The sequence below is a fragment of the Lottia gigantea genome (genome assembly GCF_000327385.1).
Source record: "Lottia gigantea unplaced genomic scaffold LOTGIsca_3, whole genome shotgun sequence".
Lineage (NCBI taxonomy): Eukaryota > Metazoa > Mollusca > Gastropoda > Lottiidae > Lottia > Lottia gigantea.
In genome coordinates this window covers 4,069,595-4,088,993 of record NW_008708986.1, presented here as the reverse complement: position 1 = coordinate 4,088,993, position 19,399 = coordinate 4,069,595, and the positions used below count along the sequence as shown (strand labels likewise).

Genomic DNA, 19,399 nt, shown 5'->3' with positions numbered 1-19,399 from the left:
CAATGAATTTGGCATTCTCAAGAAAAAGGGCAATAACTCATATAAAATAATGTTCGATTATTCTAATTTTGGACAGGATTCAACCTTGGGTGATAATAAACAATTTCACCAAGTTTCATAAAAATCCATCAAGAATTGTGACTTCCAGAGTGTTTACAAACTAAAAATTGAACGGGTTCTGAAGAACAAGGGCAATAACTCATATCAAATATTTTCCGATTTGTCTTATTTTCAATTGGGTTCATTCTTGAATGGTTACAAACACCCACACCAAGTTTCGTCAAAATCCATCAATCGTGTCCACAATGAATTCAAGAACAAGGGCAATAACTCATAATAAATATTTTTCGATTGGTCTGATTTTCAATAGGGTTCATCCTGAAGTGATTACAAACACTCACACCAAGTTTCGTCAAAATCCATCCAGAAACCAGCTCTCTATCGTGTCCACAAACAATTCAAGAACAAGGGCAATAACTCATAGTAATTTTTTTTCGCTTGGTCTGATTTTCAAAAGGGTTCATCCTTGAGTGATTATAAACACTCACACCAAGTTTCGTCAAAATCCATCAAGAAACCAGCTCTCTTACGTGTCCACAAACAATTCAAGAACAAGGGCAATAACTCATAGTAAATATTTTTCGATTCGTCTGATTTTCAATAGGCTTCATCCTTGGGTGATTACAAAGACCAACACCAAGTTCCATCCATCAAGAACCCAGCTCTCTATCGTGTCAACAAACAATTGTGGACAGACAGACAGACAGACAGGGGCGACGACTATATACGCCCCACATTAATGTGTGGGCGTATAAAAAGATCCATTGAGAATAATAGGGCACAGAATGAGAACACAAAATCGTAAAAATAGTGAAAACATAAAAAATTGATTTTTTCCAAAATAATATGAAAAACACAAAAAATTCAAAGTGAAATCGCAAAAATTAATTTCAACCGCGATTGAAATGTATTACCACCGCGGTTGAAATTGATTTTTGCGATTTCACTTTGAATTTTTTGTGTTTTTCATATTATTTTGGAAAAAATTAATTTTTCATGTTTTAACTATTTTTACGATTTTGATTAATTATTGTTTTTATGAATTTTTATGATTTTTTTGTATTTTGTGTCATGTTTCTAATTAAAGTTTCTCTATTTCCCTCAATTCCTTCTATTTTTTGTCGGTTTCTCGAATTTTCTGCTTCTGCTCTCAAACCACTGAGAAACGTCGAAAAATAAAAAAATTGCAAATGTCCCCAATGGGCCACGGTAACTGTAGGTAATTTCAATGAATTTTGACGAGCCCACCTGTATAAGCTGCCACTATTTGCTCATTCTGATTCTGAAATATTGCCATTAATTTTAGAACGCCAAAACAAGTTAAACCCATTTTAAAACAAATTTTGGTCAATTTGATCAAATGTATACATAGAAGTAAATATATAGAACGTATTTTGGAAATCTTTTCATATATAATTTACATATTTTTCATAATAAATATTTTGTATACTGCCCCTTTTATGATAACAGTACAGAAAAGTACATAATAATTTTATGTGTAGATACCACGACGGATGTCTCTCTGCCAAATAAAGTTATTATTATCATCAATATCAAAGAATGACTTGTTAATTGTTGTACTTGTAGATGAACACGCTTACCTAGAGATATCAGGCCCATCTGATAGAAATCCAAGCCAACATTCGAATGAACGTCTTGATAATATAGGTTTTCGAATAAAAAGTTTACACGCTAATATAGAAGACGAGCCACAATACGGTACGATATTCAATTGTTATGCCCATTTAGATCATAATACAGTAATGATATAAAGGATGTTAATTTTACTTTTAGTGACAGAATCAGAACATAAACTAAGTGCACCTCCACATTAACGACATGACACGATTGTTCTTCTAAACCGGATTGAAAGGGTCGGCTGTACAACTTAAGATCAAGCTTTTCTCATAACAGCAGCACAGTTATCGCCCCGGGTTAAAGTATCGAAGGTTTCCAACTTATCTTTTCAATAACGGTACATTTAGAACACCCTATTTAAAACCTTTCTCTTCATGGGTGGCGCTATCTGTTTTTATACCTTTTTAATCAGAAGTAAACAATGTGCAAATGTGCAATCGAGGATGGGGGGGGGGGGGGCAATTTAGCAAAGCACCTTGACAGACGATTAAACGCAGAGAAAAGGACTTTCATGGAGTATGTTAGATTCGAGATTATTTTTGTTAACACACACGTGTTATAATACGTTACATTTTTAATGCCGTTTTAGTTTAAACGTAGTCGGGTATGTTCTATGGCAAAACGTTGAACAAATACGTCCAAGTTAATTTTCTGGGTACGCTTCCTGTTGAAGGCAAGAAGAATAAGATTGCGCTGGCGAAGCTGAGTCATAGATCGTCGTTGTGGTGAGTCAACGCGAGTAAGAGTTGAAAAGCTGCTTCCACACACAGCGGTACTAGAACCGAATGTGGCACCGCTTGCAGCCAGTGCATATAATTTAAGGAAAGCCAATTTCTGCTCGTATAGTTTTTGAAGAACAAGATTGGAGTCCTGCTTTTCTGTATCACCTACAGCATGCTTCCAATCTGTGTAGCCTTCAGTGATGAATTTTTATGCACCCGCATGTATTGTGAAACACTCGACATGGAAATCAAAAAGGGGCGTCCCTTGACACTGAATACTCCAGCCATGGAAATCGATCATACCAGCTGTTACTAAAATGGCGACCAGACTTCGCTGGAAATTTTATTCTCGGTTGCTTTGGAACGTCTTTTTTTCCAATGTCACCTGGTACTCCTGTCTTTTCAGAGCATCTTGGTACTGCATCCGTTGTGTTGCCCGCTGTGGTTTTGATACCAGTGTCAGTCGTAGTAGTGTCGGAACCATAAAGCATATGAATACAATTTAGGATAATATATGTCTATTAGTTAGTATTTATAATCAGCCAATCAAATCTTTTGAATTTTGAGACGGGACAGATTACAATCCAGTATCAGACCAATAATTTTGTTACCAATGACGCTTTACTGCAGACTTTTTATGATTTTCAACGATATGATATAGTTATGGCAAGACGGTTTGTACCATAACATAATATTGAAGTATTTTCCCAGTTTGTATTCACAAAAGAACCAAACGGACAGACAGAGGCGAGACAGTATACGTAACCACACGTCAATAAAACAATGCAGGCTATAAAACTATCTGACATTTGTAAGATCCTTCCTTTGTTTTTTTTAATATTTGCATCTATCATAACATACTTCTATAAATAGATTTGGTTATCTATGTACATATAAACAAGACATTATATAAAAAATACTATCAACAAATTACCATAATTCATATACACAAATATACAATGGATAATAGTTCGGGGTGATTATTAATGTTGCAGAAAATTGCCAGAAACGTTTCTAAACGTTTGTTAACAAAGTAAGAAGTAAAATTAGTTGAGTCAGCTGACGGGTCATGCTAAGACTGCTTGATGTCCGGCTCATCAAGAAATGCCAAGTTATAAAGAATCACAATAGCGTATATTTACTCGTAAATGAAGCTAGGCAAATGCATGGCTCTCTGACAAACCCAAACGAAATAGAAGGGGTGCGCTTGTGAAATACATATTTTTCAGATTTTCCATAATACAACAAAGCGTTTAGACGTTCCAGGAACTTTCAGAAATATTTTGAACATCTAATGCTACATTCAAAAATTCTATATGTAGTATTGAACGAAACATAAGGGTATATTATTATATTGTTGTAATGAACAATTATTACGTTAAGCACTTGTAACACGTGCTACAACCTAACGCCTGGCATTGTTAGAAGTATGCACTATAGTATAAGGTTCTATAAGAGAAACTCTCTTATAGAAGCACTGGCCCAGGTCACAAGTAGGGACTGTGGATTTCAGCATTGGAATTCATCAATTTGATAGGAAAAATACCTACCTCTGGTGGACAGATTTACAAGATAAACAAACAATTCAGAAGTACAAAGCGATTCTTTCAGGGAGTTAATGAAAGGGGATCTAATCTACCATGGACAAGAACATTACTCAGTGTTGGATTGTGTAATGGCTCTTAAGTGGATCCTATTTTTAATTCTGTGTTTCCAGTGGATACTTTTATACTTGGCGTCTGGTAAATAGAAAAAATATTTTCTGTAATTTTATACTCCCAGCATAACAATGTTGAAAGGATATTGTAGTATATGATTACATTTTTGTTACTAATTTTTTTGACTTGTAAAATCACTGTTGCACTTTGGAACCATCAATCTGAGTCTCGAGCTATGGATGCGAAATTGGAAAAATTGTTAGAATTAGCTGAAATATATTGACATATTTGAGCTTAATTATATTTCTTCCAAGATTCACATCGATAGATCAGTTGTAAGTAGGGAAAGGCGAAAGTATTTCTAAAAAAATACCATTGAGAGTCAAATTCAAACATTGTACTAATTATAATATTTCAAAAGATTTACGCGAGAATTATTATTCCTAAAAGCGAAACCACCTAGGTCAGTTAGTGAACGTAATGGTATTGTTAGTGTCCAGACAGGCCATTATTGACTGAAGAGAATGCGGTTTCCAAATAATGGATACAGAAATTGGTCTGAATAAGATTCGCCGGGTCATTTTCTTGACACATAATATACCAGCGTTTATTTCCCCTTAACGATAAGATCCACATTCATTACTTACATGGAACTTATAGTTCTTTACTGCCTCTAGACTCTACAGTTGTAGCCGTACTATTTCCACTGAGAAAAATATATTTTTGAAATAATTATATCATGTTCTGGCAGGATCAAGTTAGTTTGTAGGATGGTAGAATGTGACACTAATGTGATGACTAATGTCCAGATTCCTTTAGTCCGTAATTGCACAAGCGTAGTATGTATCCGTAAGCGTGAAAAAACGTTTATTCTTAAATTGTTTGACATTTGCTCTCTTTTGATTTCCAAATGTCGAGGGATTGTTAACGTGCACAACTCTTAACACACGGTTTATTTGTGTCATCCGAACGACATGACGTTTTCTCTCCGACCTGCTTCACTGACAGGGGGAAACCGGTTTGAAAGAAGATATTATCTCGGTCTATGTCGGGATTAAAGCCTGGACCTTCGGGTTAGCGAGTAAGCATCTAACTCACTCATTTTATTCAAAGAACGAACGAATTTTGTACAATACAGATTCCAATTACATTTCCCGGTAGTTTATTGGACATTAAATTGATGCAAGTTACTAAAAGCATTTAGCTGTGTAAGCAAGCAATTGGGGAGAGGCTGAAGTATTTCAATAGAAATGTATTGAGAGTCTAGCATTTTCTGTGGGAAATTTAGATAATTTATGTGGTAGTTTATTAGACATTATTATAAATTGTTGCAAGTTACTAGTAGCATTTAGCTGTGTAAGCAGGCCTGCAAATTGTTGGTATTGTTTCTGATGAAAGTATTGAACTGATTTTCGAATATTTTCGATATATATGTATGATCTATTACATTAAATGATATTCTAATTAATTAACATGTAAATAATACTTATACCAACTAAAGGAAATGCTGTTATATCGTCATATATGTTCCAACTTGTATATATTGCTCAGGGTCATGAACATTTATGAATTAAACGATGGTCACAATGGTAAGAAGACGCTGAATAATGGAAATGTAAAGATAAAACATTAACTTTTTTCACAAGTTTATTAAGTTAAATACTTAATATCATTATTGAGGGTTTGGTATGTCTACACATAAGGAGATTCACCACGTATTTTTCCACTGAAATTAAAAAAGTAATTATTTTGATTCAACATATTTAGGCTACACATCACAGTCGTACCCAGGCATGTCTACTAAAACCGTTCCCCTGACACTACTATGGAAATAGACCCGACCAAGATAAGTACAAAGCGAGCAGTGCAGGCACTGTTAGAAATATCTTCTTTCTCTCTTCTTCATGCTCAGATTCAAGCATAAGGTCCATGCCATAATAAATTGGTTCAGATATATAAGAATTTCGATGGTCTAAAGCCTGTGGAGCTGGATTTCAGAGACCCAAGGAACTCATATTATCCAGTTCTGGTACAAAATGATCCAGACAAACCAGTCATGCTAGCATGTTACGTATCACTATATGGAATAGGAGCTGTCATGTCACATACATTTCCTTTAAGGCAACAAAAAAGCAGTAAGGTTTAAATAAGTTTTTTAACATAAAATATTTAATTGCCCGTTTCATGTAAGATTTATTTTAATGTTAATCGGCCACAAAAGAACAGTTTGGTGACATACACAAAAAGAGTCTAACGTTCTCGTCATCAAGGTTGCATATTGATGGCTTTCAATATTAATTCTGTAAACATTAACTGTATCAAGGTCTTTACATCCATATCCATAACTGTTACTTCCTTATCAAAAACTATGCCTATTATACTTACCTTGGTTTGTATCGGCAAACAAGCACTAACAAATTCGGCATAACGCCACACTGAGCATATCCACAGCCAACAGAAGTCGTAGATTTCGAAACAACCTTAACATTTAATATATTTACTCAAAATCGGTAACAAAAAAAGAACATTTTAAGCATTATGTGTTACATATTGAACATTTCATAAACGTGTGAAGGAAATGAACATGTTATAAACTTTTACAGGAATTCGCAATTAACATACCTAATAGTCGCTAATAGTTTTCTCTAACTGAAGTTGACCTACCTGTGCATATTCACAACAGCTATAACCTCTTTCTGAACAACAAGACCACGTTCCATCATTAAACTGCTTCTCGTAATCAACCCAATGTCTAATGTGTTGGGCTCCCACGGTGTTAACATCAAGGGGTCTAAGGCTGCCTTGAACAGCTATATTCTCCCCATAATCATGTGCAGAGCTATACCTATAATCACAGTTTCTAGCATGGGTAGTTGAAGCAGCAGCCAATTCGTCATCCCATACCTACAAACACACGACAGTTAAAATGTGAAATTCCTCTACACGTCAGAGAGAGGACTGAATTTGAAATAACTATAAAGCATGTATCAAATTGCCAACCTTTTCTGAACATTTCCAATTCATCCTTTGGAAAACTTGGAAAACTTACTAATGACAAAATGGAATGAAATAGTGAATGCCCATAGATGGAACCAACGAAGATGTAAAACGCCTTGCCGTGGATATTGTGAGATTGCATCGGCATTAGCTTTTTCCATTTCGTTTTTATCTGCTGAAGATCATATAAAACACAAGATCTTGTCCGATCGACTTGGTAAGCTGACAAGGGCCTAACTAACTGGGATAATATAACCCGTCTTGTCTTTAAGAGAGAAATGTTCAGTACTAAGACTTTAAAATATTCCTTCAAAAACAGAGGGTCGTAAATTTAAAAAGAAATAACACGCTTACTTTAATTCACGATTAAACTCGACACAGTGAGGTGGCTAAAATTTGCTATCTAAACGCATACGATAATTATAGTTACAAAATTTCATGTTGAAAAATGATTTATTTATTTATTGTTTCGTTTCATCATACATAATAAGAACATTCCAATTTTTTATTGCAGCAAGCGTCAAGAAAACGTGTTTTCAATTCGCGAATATCAAGACACAAAATGACTTTATCCATGGAATATAAAGACAATAAATTAAGAAAGCTAAAGGATTTTTCTTTCATTCTTCTTAAATAGGAAATATCTCCCATGTGCAGAGTCTCTGTACCTGTACTAAGTATGAGACATTTGAAGTTTGAGTTCTAATTAAGACATTAAAAAATTCCAACGTTTAAAAATGTAACAATTTTTCACATAAACATAGATAAATTTTTCAAGGTATATAGACACGGCTTTATGTAACAACAATTACTGGTTCAAGTTTTATGCAACGTTTCGACGTTGTCCTCAGGCATATAATGCTAAGGAAAGATGGGCAAACTATAATGCTTATTATTAAGAACACACAAGAGATAAATGGTTTATTGATACATTACATTAAATTTTGATTAAATAAAATAATTGACAAAGTAAATTAATTAAAAAAGATTTATTGAAGATTAAATAAACAACTCTTGCTAGTATTTTTATTAATAGAATTTACATTGTTTTAAATAACTAACTATGGTTGATATATTTTATTAAATTATGTTGAATACATTTATGAATATGAATAATTACAGGTTTTTAAAGTTTATCAAATGCATACGATAATCGAACACCTTCATCTCTGTTCATGCTGATATCTTCTGATATTGATAGCTTCTTGAAGTCTCTTGGTTTTATCTATATGCTTTTGATTGTCAGTATGTTGGTGTTGTCAAATTTGACTTTATGTGCTGTTTTCCTTCCCATAGCAAGATGTTCGGCCAGAGATGTTCCTTCATTGCCGGACTTCATTGCCTTGATTGTCTTTGATTCAAACATCAAGGTTTAAACAGTATTTTATTTCTATTTTACATATAATTTTTACAAAGTATAAATAGGGTTTCGGAAACAAGCTAAGGCTTATTTTAATCCGTCACCAAATACAATGTCCCAAAATACAGAAATATAAATGAATAATTTAATAAATGAATTAATTAGCATACTAATATATATAATTATGCAATTATGCATAAATATATTTTGGAAAAAAATTAAAAGTTATCAACTCCAGTCCAAACATCAAATGTATTTAACCCACATCAATGTTGTTTACATTATTAGAATGCATTTGGAATTCTATCTTTAACAACATGTGACAGGATGGTTTGCTATAAAAATTATATTATAATAATATGATCTCCATTTATAATACTTACCATGGGCGGCAAATTCTCATTCTCTTCCCCGAAGTGTATTGTGGGTATTCAAACATATGTCTTTAAAGTCTTCACAGTTAACCCAATAGACACCCAAAAACAATAATGCAACTTTTGCGATCATTTTCCTCTACAACAGAAAAAAAAAGTTTGTTTCCTACGCTAATATTTGCTTATCATTGAGAGTGTCTTAGCCAAATATCGACTGCAGACCTCACAGAATTAGCAATGCGATGGTTAAGTGTTTGATTTTAAAGGGACAGATGCGCCAGTTGTGCCAGGGGATGATTGTAGTCCTGCAGGTCAAATTCGCCTCCACATTTTTTGGCATAAAACAGGTGAAGCTTTCACTTGTTTCTTCTCAAGAACGAATACCATACCTCCTTCCTCCTCGCTAAAGTCTCTCTGCTACTTGGTGTTTAATTGTAAACATATAGAAGCAACAATTTTTGTATATGCTGAAAGTGGTCTGTGAACGCAAATGAGGCCACAGGTTTTTTGTCTCAGAAATTGGTGTATAGGTTTATATGCACAAGATCTGAATTGTGAACAACCCACAAATATTTATTGAGTAACAGCCCTTACTGTTAGATTGTAACTGTCGAATTTTTGTTGTTTTGAGGAGTTGGGAGGGCCAAGAAGGGGCCAATGGGGTCTCACGGCATAAAATCACTTTAATGACCTTACACACACTTCTTCAAATTAGACTGAATATTAGATACAAATGCTTAAATATTATTATTTTTAGTGTTTAAAGGAACATCTTCCTATATATATCACATAACATAGTTTTGAAATATGAAGAAATCTTTTTTTTTTAAACAATATTTATTCAAGAATTACAAATATTACATACATATATATAAAGATATGGTATTGGAAACAAGCTTTAAAATCCATTACCATTCAAAATAATTACAATACGATACAATACAATTAGGGAAAAATTTACAAAATATTTACACTAAATGAAGTTCTCTCAACTGTATCAAGGTTGTTAAAGAGCAGATAGGGTTCAGTAAATTTAATTGTATGGATGAAATAAAATATGTTTGTTGGAGCTTTTGCTCATCGAGGTTTCAGTAATCGGCATGGCCCCACAGCAACCCTGGTCGATCGAGGCTAATATAAGGAACTGGAATATCTTACGAAGATAAACAGGTGAAAGTAAGGGCTAGATCAACAGTTTGGCATGAGTAAGTGAGGGTAGAATAAAATACTAGGTAAGACTCAATAGAACGAACCATAGGTAAGCTTCAATAGAACTAGCACAAATTAGGTAAGTATTAATAGAACGAGCAATAAATCAGGTAAGCCTCAATCGAACGAACCATAGATCTATAGAGATCAGGTTTACCTCAGTAGAACGAACCATATACCAGGTATGACTCAATAGTACGAGTAATGGATCAGACAAATCAGGACTTTTAATAGACCATCAATAGGACGAACAATGAAAGTTAGCCCCAATAGAATGAACCGTGGATCAGGTAGGATTCAAGAGATCGTGCAATAGACCAGGTAGCCTCAATGGAACGAGCAATAGATTCGGATAGCCTCAAGGGCTAACAGTAGATCTGGTAAGCACTCAATAGATTAAATGAGCCCCAATTGTGCGACCAATAGATCTCGTAAGTCTCAATAACACGAACAATAGATCAGGTAAGTATCAATAGAGCGATCAAATGGATCAGGTAAGCCTCAATACAACGAGCGACAGAGAACAAATAATGGAAAATAACTCGTTGTGCAACCGTATTTGAAATATTAATGTACCCTTGATACTCCGTCCATCCGTCAAATTTCTTGTCATTGGCCCATCGTGAAACTACAGAACAGTCGACAATTCTCGGTAGCATAATCTACTTCGGTAATGAAAAGAAGATCGCCGAGCCCCATAACATCTGAAAATTCACAATTGGTTTGTCACGTAATTGTAACATATCGACGTGAATATAGTTTATAGAAATGGGGTAGTGTATCTGAAACACGCGTTTTGACTTGTGGTATAACAATTGATCGTTATGTTTTATTTTGCCAGGTGAGAATTTTGGTTACAAAATAGATATACGTGTCACTGTCAAAACAGCTATTGTGATAAAGAAAATGGATTCTGTGATCACAATGGCTGCTTTCAAGGATGGTTTGGATCAACTTTTCAAAAAGGTTATTTATGATATAATAACAGTCCTATGCGCTGCATGCAGTTAACTGCAGAAAAGAAGGACGTAAAACTCCATGCATTTCATTTTTATAAATTTACTTTTAAGGAGTGTTGAATAACGTGTACTTCAATCTTTCAAGGTTATAACACAAATTATTACATGCTCGACTATCACGGAGCTGTAACCTGTATTGTTATTGTTGTTTTGTTAGTAAAAGCTTTCGAAACTGTAATGTTTCCTTTAATTGTTTATAATTTTAACAGCTTTTGAGTTGAGCTTAAGTAATTGCACGCCTAGTTCACACCAACGGCGAATGCCGCGCTTTAAATCGGCGAGCAAAGCGCCATCATTTTTTGTTTACTTTTCAAAAAATATCACGATCTCCTAAGTAATGTTACGCTCTGATAAGCTCTGATACGAATTGGTTACGCTTTGGGGACGAATTATTTCCCGATTTGATCAGGCCTTGTTACGCTTTAAATCACGCTTTGATAAGCTTTATTAAGCTTTGATGCGGTTATGACGCTTTAAATCACGCTCTGATACGATTATCAAGCTCTGTTGTGCATTGTTAAGCTCTGCTACGCATTGGAAAATTTCGAAATGACCGATTTCATGCCACTTTTGATCAAGTGGTGACAGACCGTGAAGACTGGGGTCCCCGCTTTGAATAAAGCTCTGTTAAGCTTTCCTACGCTTTGAGTCAAGCTTTGCTGAACTTTGTTACGCTTTGTTAAGCTTTGATACGTTCTCGGCGCTTTAATCAATTCGTGACAGAGCGCCCAAAATTTTTAAACAGTTTAAAAAGTTTTGGCGCTCTTGCCGAATATCCAGCTTTGCTCAAAGCTTTCCAACGATCTATTACGACCTTGGCGCTTTAGTCGAGCTTTGTTACGCTTTGGTACCGCTTTGTACGCCGCTTTAAAGCGGCATCAAAGCGCCGTTGGTGTGAACTGAGCATAAAAGACAGCTTTTAAAAATTTTCAAATTGTGACTTTTATCGCTGTCTATTTTTTTCGATTTTTTCAACTTCTATAATCTTATATATTCGATATGAAAAATTACAGATGTAGAGACATTTTTTTGATACCAAACAAAATTTTCAAGATTTCGAAAAAACAAATTTCCTCGGTATAAATTTTTTATACTTACAGTTACAGAGTGAACAAACACTGTTGATATGAATCGTCGATGCTTAAATGCCTTATTATAACAAATTAATGAATTAAATATAGATTTATTGTGTGGCAGCCCGATTTATCGATTTGTCACAGTTTGTTATGCAAACTTTCTCACCTTGGACAATCCTTCTTCTTCCGGTGTAATTCTGAAATGTAGTCAAAACCGTACAGATTATCTATAATAATTAATTTGAATGACCTTAGAAGAAAAATCCAAACCGGAAGTGACGCATGCGCCGAGAGTGGCGCATTTTCGTTAAAATTTTAGTTTTCCATTTAATATCCGATTTGTATGATTTTGGTGTCTATCAAAACCTTCTTTCTTTATCTGAAACATGTTGGGAACAGAATTTTGAATTTCAAATTTAAATTATATTATGCCCGTTTGAATTTTTGACATCTAAAAGTCTTGTGACCTTGAATTTTTCAGTGTAGATTAGTTTTTACCTCAGATATCTATAGATATTCTGATATTGGATGAAAAACATCAACTTTAATATTATATTGTTTTATCTCATAAAATCCTAATGATTTGCAGGGTGTTAAGCGTGTTATACAAAACTTTTGGCTTGAACTTTCACACCTTAGTGATAAATCAATGGGCCAGAGAACAAAATCTGATTACGTACTTTTTTAACCTGAAAAAAATTATTTGCATACAAATTGAAAAATACCTCCATTTGAAGTTTTGAATTCGCAAAATATGAAACCGTTGGAATTTCTTTTATATCTTAATTAGAACACAAATAAAAAAATTATTTCTAATACTTGTGAAATATATCTTCTAAAAAGATGTGTTTTTAACTTTCTCTTGAAAGAGATTTTTAACTGTTCAGGTAACGTCTTACATAATCGTGGTCCTGCTACACCGAATGATTTTATATTTTGTTGTTGGTACACAAAGATTAAGACACGTAGGGGATCATATACAATATGGATTAATATCTAGGTTTAAGAGATCCAATTTCATTAAAAACCAAATTATTTAACATAATATGCCCTCTTTCATTCCATGACCTCTCTAAGATAATTTAATGAATGTTAGTGGAAGATTTAAGTATCATAATTATATGAATACCAGTCAGCATGTCGACAGAAGTCAACTCGTCGACAAAATTTGATGAGAGAAGTCGTCGACAAAAGTCATATGATAAAATTCCTACCCCGGATGACAGATCTGATTATCTACGTGTGTTGTTTTTGTCTGTTGAATAATTGAGAGGTTTATCGTGATGCGGCATAAATTAGTTCTATTATTAATTTTCAAATTGAGAATATTGAGGTGACATTTTGGAGTGTAATTATATAATTTATTTATTTATCAGATACCCAAAAGTTTTAATATCTCTTTCAAAAATTGTAAGCTTAAAAGCACTGGAATTGAAACCTAACAGACTACAAGTTTCAAAAGGTTTGAAATCCATGTGATAAGGTCTCCTTTACCACATTCGGAGCTGTTCACAGTTCTAGTTATTGATTATATTAATGAAAATGAATATGTTAATAGGGTTTAATGAGCAGAGCATACACACATTTGCATAATTAATTTTATAGTTTAAAAACTTAGATTAGCATTTTTCTGTAATGTGGGTAATCAAACGGAACCAGAATATGCTTTATTTGATTGTACCAATTCCAGTGACAATCTCTTTTTATACGCATTTTATCTTTTCAGATGTATCTGAGGTATACTTTAAAAGGCAGAACTAAATTTGAGGAAAACCCCTCTTCCATAGAATATTTTGGAATTAAATACGAATGGCACAATGATAAAAATTCGGACAATCTTAGATATTTTTACCCCCCAAGACATAAACCTGGAACATAAACCTGGCTCCACTGGAATGACAGAGCACATTGGACACTACAGCGCACAAGTTGTTTTGTCTCACATTTTCTTTTGTATATTTAGATAGGGTATATCTGTGACCTAACCTGTTTGTCTACCTCATCTCTCTGATTCACGGAACTCTTTAGCATGTGGCGTAAAGTCTACTTGGATATTATTTGAGAAAATCCATGGAAGGTCATGGTCCAAGTTTATCAACAATTTAAAAGTGGCCTATCAGAAATAAAACTTTGATAGTAAAGTAAAATTGTGCCAAAATAAAATCGAATAAATTCATTAAATGAACTTACATTTTAAAAAAGGTTTTAAAAAATCATATAAAAACTGACAGGTGATGTTTGGTCTTGAATATATGTAAATAGTCTTCAAAATAGAACTACGCGAAACGAAATTGCACAATCCCCTCGAATATATCTCAAACTAAACGTTTCACTTCTATGTCTTTTATAATATGTCAGCGTCGAAATAAAAGACGAGTTGACATTTTTACATTCGGATAATTCTGGACGCACATGAATTTAAAGGCTAAATTTCGACGGCTAGCTGTGATCGTGAACATTATTCCTGATTAGCTTAGCCCAAAAAAAAACCCGGTTCCTAGACTATAAATTTTGACACACCAAAATCAAATGTAACTGTTAGAAAAGTGTCAACAGACTTGATTGCCAATCAAAACAATACATTCAAAACTATGCCACCCTATTTGGTTAAGGTCGTGGTCATTGAACATTTATTTGATATAGTTAGATATATTTAAAATGAAAAATGATTATATTCCCGTGTATGATGTACGAACTGTTGGCGAAAAAGACCTAAAATAGCACGCGCCGGGTCGAGATGATAAATTCGGATTTTTCAACTCGGTTTCCCCTTTCAGTGATGCAGGTCGGATGCGCTGTCATGGAAAAAAGCGTCTATTCTTTCGGATGAGACAGTAAACCGAGGCCCCGCGTACTATTGGCTGTGCACGATAAAGATGCCTCAACAGTTGGAAATCGAAAATAAGAGTAGGCTAATGCCGTTGTCCTGGCAAAATTCCCACCATTGCACACTGCATGGCGTTTGCCCATACAGGTGCCGAAAAGCAGGACATAAACTCAATTTCATTTCAGGTTTTGAAAGGAACAATTTCATTTACTCTAAATTAAAACTTATTTAAAACTTGTCTAAAAATCGAAATTTTGGGTCTTAGTTTTCTAGTCCTATGGGTCTTAGTTTTCTAGTTGGGTTTTAGTTTTATAGTCCCATGGGTCTTAGTTTTCTCGTTGGGTCCCTAGTTTTCTAGTCCTATGGGTCTTAGTTTTCTAGTTGGGTTTTAGTTTTATAGTCCCATGGGTCTTAGTTTTCTCGTTGGGTCTTAGTTTTCTAGTCCTATGGGTCTTAGTTTTCTAGTTGGGTTTTAGTTTTATAGTCCCATGGGTCTTAGTTTTCTCGTTGGGTCTTAGTTTTATAGTCCTATGGGTCTTAGTTTTCTAGTTGGGTTTTAGTTTGATAGTCCTATGGGTCTTAGTTTTCTAGTTGGGTCTTAGTTTTATAGTCAAATGGGTCTTAGTTTTATAGTCCTATGGGTCTTAATTTTCTAGTTGGGTCTTAGTTTTATAGTCCTATGGGTCTTAGTTTTCTCGTTGGGTCTTAGTTTTATAGTCCTATGGGTCTTAGTTTTCTCGTTGGGTCTTAATTTTCTAGTTGGGTCTTAGTTTTATAGTCCTATGGGTCTTAGTTTTCTCATTGGGTCTTAGTTTTATAGTCCTATGGGTCTTAGTTTTCTCGTTGGGTCTTAGTTTTATAGCCCTCTGGGTCTTAGTTTTATAGTTAGGTCTTAGTTTTATAGTTAGGTCTTAGTTTTATAGCCCTCTGGGTCTTAGTTTTATAGTTAGGTCTTAGTTTTATAGTCATATGGGTCTTAGTTTTCTCGTTGGGTCTTAGTTTTATAGCCCTCTGGGACTTAGTTTTATAGTTAGGTCTTAGTTTTATAGCCCTCTGGGTCTTAGTTTTATAGTTAGGTCTTAGTTTTATAGTCCTATGGGTCTTAGTTTTATAGTCCTTTGGGTCTTAGTTTTATAGTCCTATGGGTCTTAGTTTTGTAGCCCCATGGGTCTTAGTTTTATAGTTGGGTCTTAGTTTTATAGCCCTATGGGTCTTAGTTTTATAGTTGGGTCTTAGTTTTATAGCCCTATGGGTCTTAGTTTTATAGTTGGGTCTTAGTTTTATAGAGTCTTAAGTCTTAGGTCTTAGTTTTATAGACACCCTTCAATCATAAATGTCCATGTATGTACAGTCTGGATAAACAAAAAATGACTATTTGACCTTTCTTGATCGGTCACTCATCGGAATTCTGCTCGTAATTCTCTTCTAATTTAGCTAATTATGAATTAATTTTTGAATTTAATTTTTGTAGCCCCATGGGTCTTAGTTTTATAGTTGGGTCTTAGTTTTATAGCCCTATGGGTCTTAGTTTTATAGCCCTATGGGTCTTAGTTTTATAGCCCTATGGGTCTTAGTTTTCTAGTTGGGTCTTAGTTTTATAGCCCTATGGGTCTTAGTTTTATAGCGTATGGGTCTTAGTTCTATAGCCCTATGGGTCTTAGTTTTATAGCCCTATGGGTCTTAGTTTTATAGCCCTATGGGTCTTAGTTTTATAGTTGGGTCTTAGTTTTATAGAGTCTTAAGTCTTAGGTCTTAGTTTTATAGACACCCTTCAATCATAAATGTCCATGTATGTACAGTCTGGATAAACAAAAAATGACTATTTGACCTTTCTTGATCGGTCACTCATCGGAATTTTGCTCGTAATTCTCTTCTAATTTAGCTAATTATGAATTAATTTTGGACATGTGGGACAAACTGGTATTTTTCCAAGTCATTAGAACACTTCTACTTTCTATTTATATAAATATTAGCATTTTCATTATCATAAATGAAAATAAGGGAACCCATCTTTAACAATAAACGGCATTTGTGAGGGGAAACTTTTACGTATTTCTAATTTTTTCAATGTGTGTCAATTTATGTGAAGTGGAAGTTTATGATGAGAAATTGTTTTCTTTTATGTTTAAGTAATACTGATTATTTATTTTTTTAAAACAGGCGACTGAACTTTCGCCTATTCTTACTACACTTGATCACGAAAACCTCATGACAACTGTGCGTAACTGTGATTTATCAGTTGTCGAGTAATAAATATATAAATATAAGAAATAAAATCATTGTACGTCTACTGGAGATAGATGTACTGATGGTGTTTGTCCTAATGATTGTGCTCTTGGCTTCAAAACTGCTAGATGAAAGTGAAAGTAAGAATGAATACGTGTAGCCTATCTGGTAAAGAAAAATCAATATATAAATAATGTCGGTTATGCATTTTACTGTACAGTACATAAATAAATGTTAACTGACACATGAGTTTCATCGATTCCTCGATTACATGAACACAGAATGTATCAAAACATCAAAAAGGCAATTTCATAACAAATTGAAAAGTTTTGTTTGTTCATGAGATTATCAAAAAAAAAATCTTTAAAGGGACAAGTTCTACATTATCGGGGGTTGATTCAGGTCTTGAATATTTTTAAAGGGTCTCCAGGAGTATTAGGAATGTACAAAAATCACATAATTCCTTCAAAGATATGTCAAACTAGGAATTTTATTATCTAGTTTTACATAAAATTGTGTCTTTCCAGTATTACATAAAATTATGTCTTTCCATTACGTGTGTGTGTGTGAGGGAGTGGGTGAGGGAGGGTGTGTATGTATATGGCATAGTCTCGAGAAAAGACTGGTCGTCAGTAGTATATGTCTTTTCGGATATGACGCATTTCACTTCTGCGCATGCGCAGCTTTTTCAATGCGTCATATCCGAAAAGACACAACTGTTAAAATGTATTATAACACACTCCTCCAAACTGTATTATAACAGACTCCATATAAATTACCCAAACCACAGATCACTAATAATAATACAGTAAAAAATAACCGCATTAAAAATGTCTTTAATTTTAAAACACGAACAAAAAAAATTCGAAGGAGACATCTCTCATCCCCAAAGTGGCCAATTTTGTCTCAAACAACAAATTTCCTTCTTGTATTAAATCTTTCGTATTAAAAATATATGGTGTTTATTGAACAAATATGTCTTTAATAAATGTCCATCCTCCTAAAACGTATTTCGGTGCGGGAGACATTCAAAAGTCATTGGGTTCTCTTCCTGGATTCCCATGGGCAAAATATCCCGGAGAAAAACATCTCCCAGGGCACAATTATACAGGTCCAGGCACTAGGTTAGATCTGCGTTTAGACGAAAATGATAATCCCAAACCAGGGGAAGAACCCGTTAATAGAGTTGACGCAGCAGCGCTCAAACACGACATACTGTACAGAAATAAAGACGTAACATTCAGACACCAAGCAGACAAACAAATGATAGACGAACTCGAAAATATTCCCAATCCCACTTTCAAAGAGAAATTACAAAGGGCTCTTATCATAAAACTCTTGAAGGCAAAATTGAAATTGGGTATAGGTATAGCAGACGAGATTCACAAAGAATTTCGAAAAAACAAACATTACCTCAAAGTCAAAGTTTTTGATAAAGATGAAATTTGGTCAGTCGATTTAATCAACATGCCAGTCGAGAGAGGGTACAAGTATTGTTTGACGGTGATCGACATATACACGAGATACGCTTGGGTCTTTCCCTTGAAAAACAAATCGGGTCTAACTGTCAAACAAGCATTCGAAACCATAATGAAACAATCCGACAGACGACCCCTAAAGTTGTGGGTAGATAAAGGAAGCGAATTCTACAACAGAAATGTGAAATCTCTGGGGTTTGAAATTTACAGTACGCATAACGAAGGTAAAGCCGTAGTGATAGAAAGATTCAACAGGACTCTTAAAAGCAAATTATTCAAGAAATTCACGGAATTGAAATCTCAAAAATGGCTTAAAATATTACCGGTTGTTGTCGACGAATACAATAACAAAATACATTCGTCTATAGGTGTGACGCCAACGCAAGCCTCTAATAACCCGAATATCATAAAGTCCGTCAACACTCGAAACAACTTTGAAAACGAGATTAACAATTTGAATATTAAACCCAAATTCAAAGTTGGAGATCGAGTTCGTATTTTTAAATATAAATCATTGTTTCAGAAAGGTTACGTCGGTTATTGGACTAACGAGATATTCATCGTTGATAAAGTAAACAACACATCACCTCCCACGTATGAATTGATCGATCAAGACAAAGAACAAATCATAGGAAGGTTTTATCAAAATGAACTTCAAAAAACTGACTTTTAAAAATGAATCTCGAAAATGAAGATTTAGATGAAAGGTTACGAAATTTAGATGTCGACAAGCATTTACGCTCTCTTAAATTACG

General features: G+C 34.2%; 1 protein-coding gene across 1 annotated transcript; it reads right to left on the bottom strand.

The window, feature by feature from the left end:
- Positions 1-5,770: 5,770 nt before the first annotated feature.
- Positions 5,771-8,821, bottom strand: LOTGIDRAFT_153392 (hypothetical protein; the record flags this gene model as incomplete). Its single annotated transcript, XM_009057290.1, has 4 exons — positions 5,771-5,804; positions 6,464-6,558; positions 6,743-6,982; positions 8,819-8,821. The coding sequence occupies 4 exons, from the start codon at positions 8,819-8,821 to the stop codon at positions 5,771-5,773; spliced, it is 372 nt and encodes a 123-aa protein (XP_009055538.1).
- Between the last annotated feature and the right edge of the window lie 10,578 nt (positions 8,822-19,399).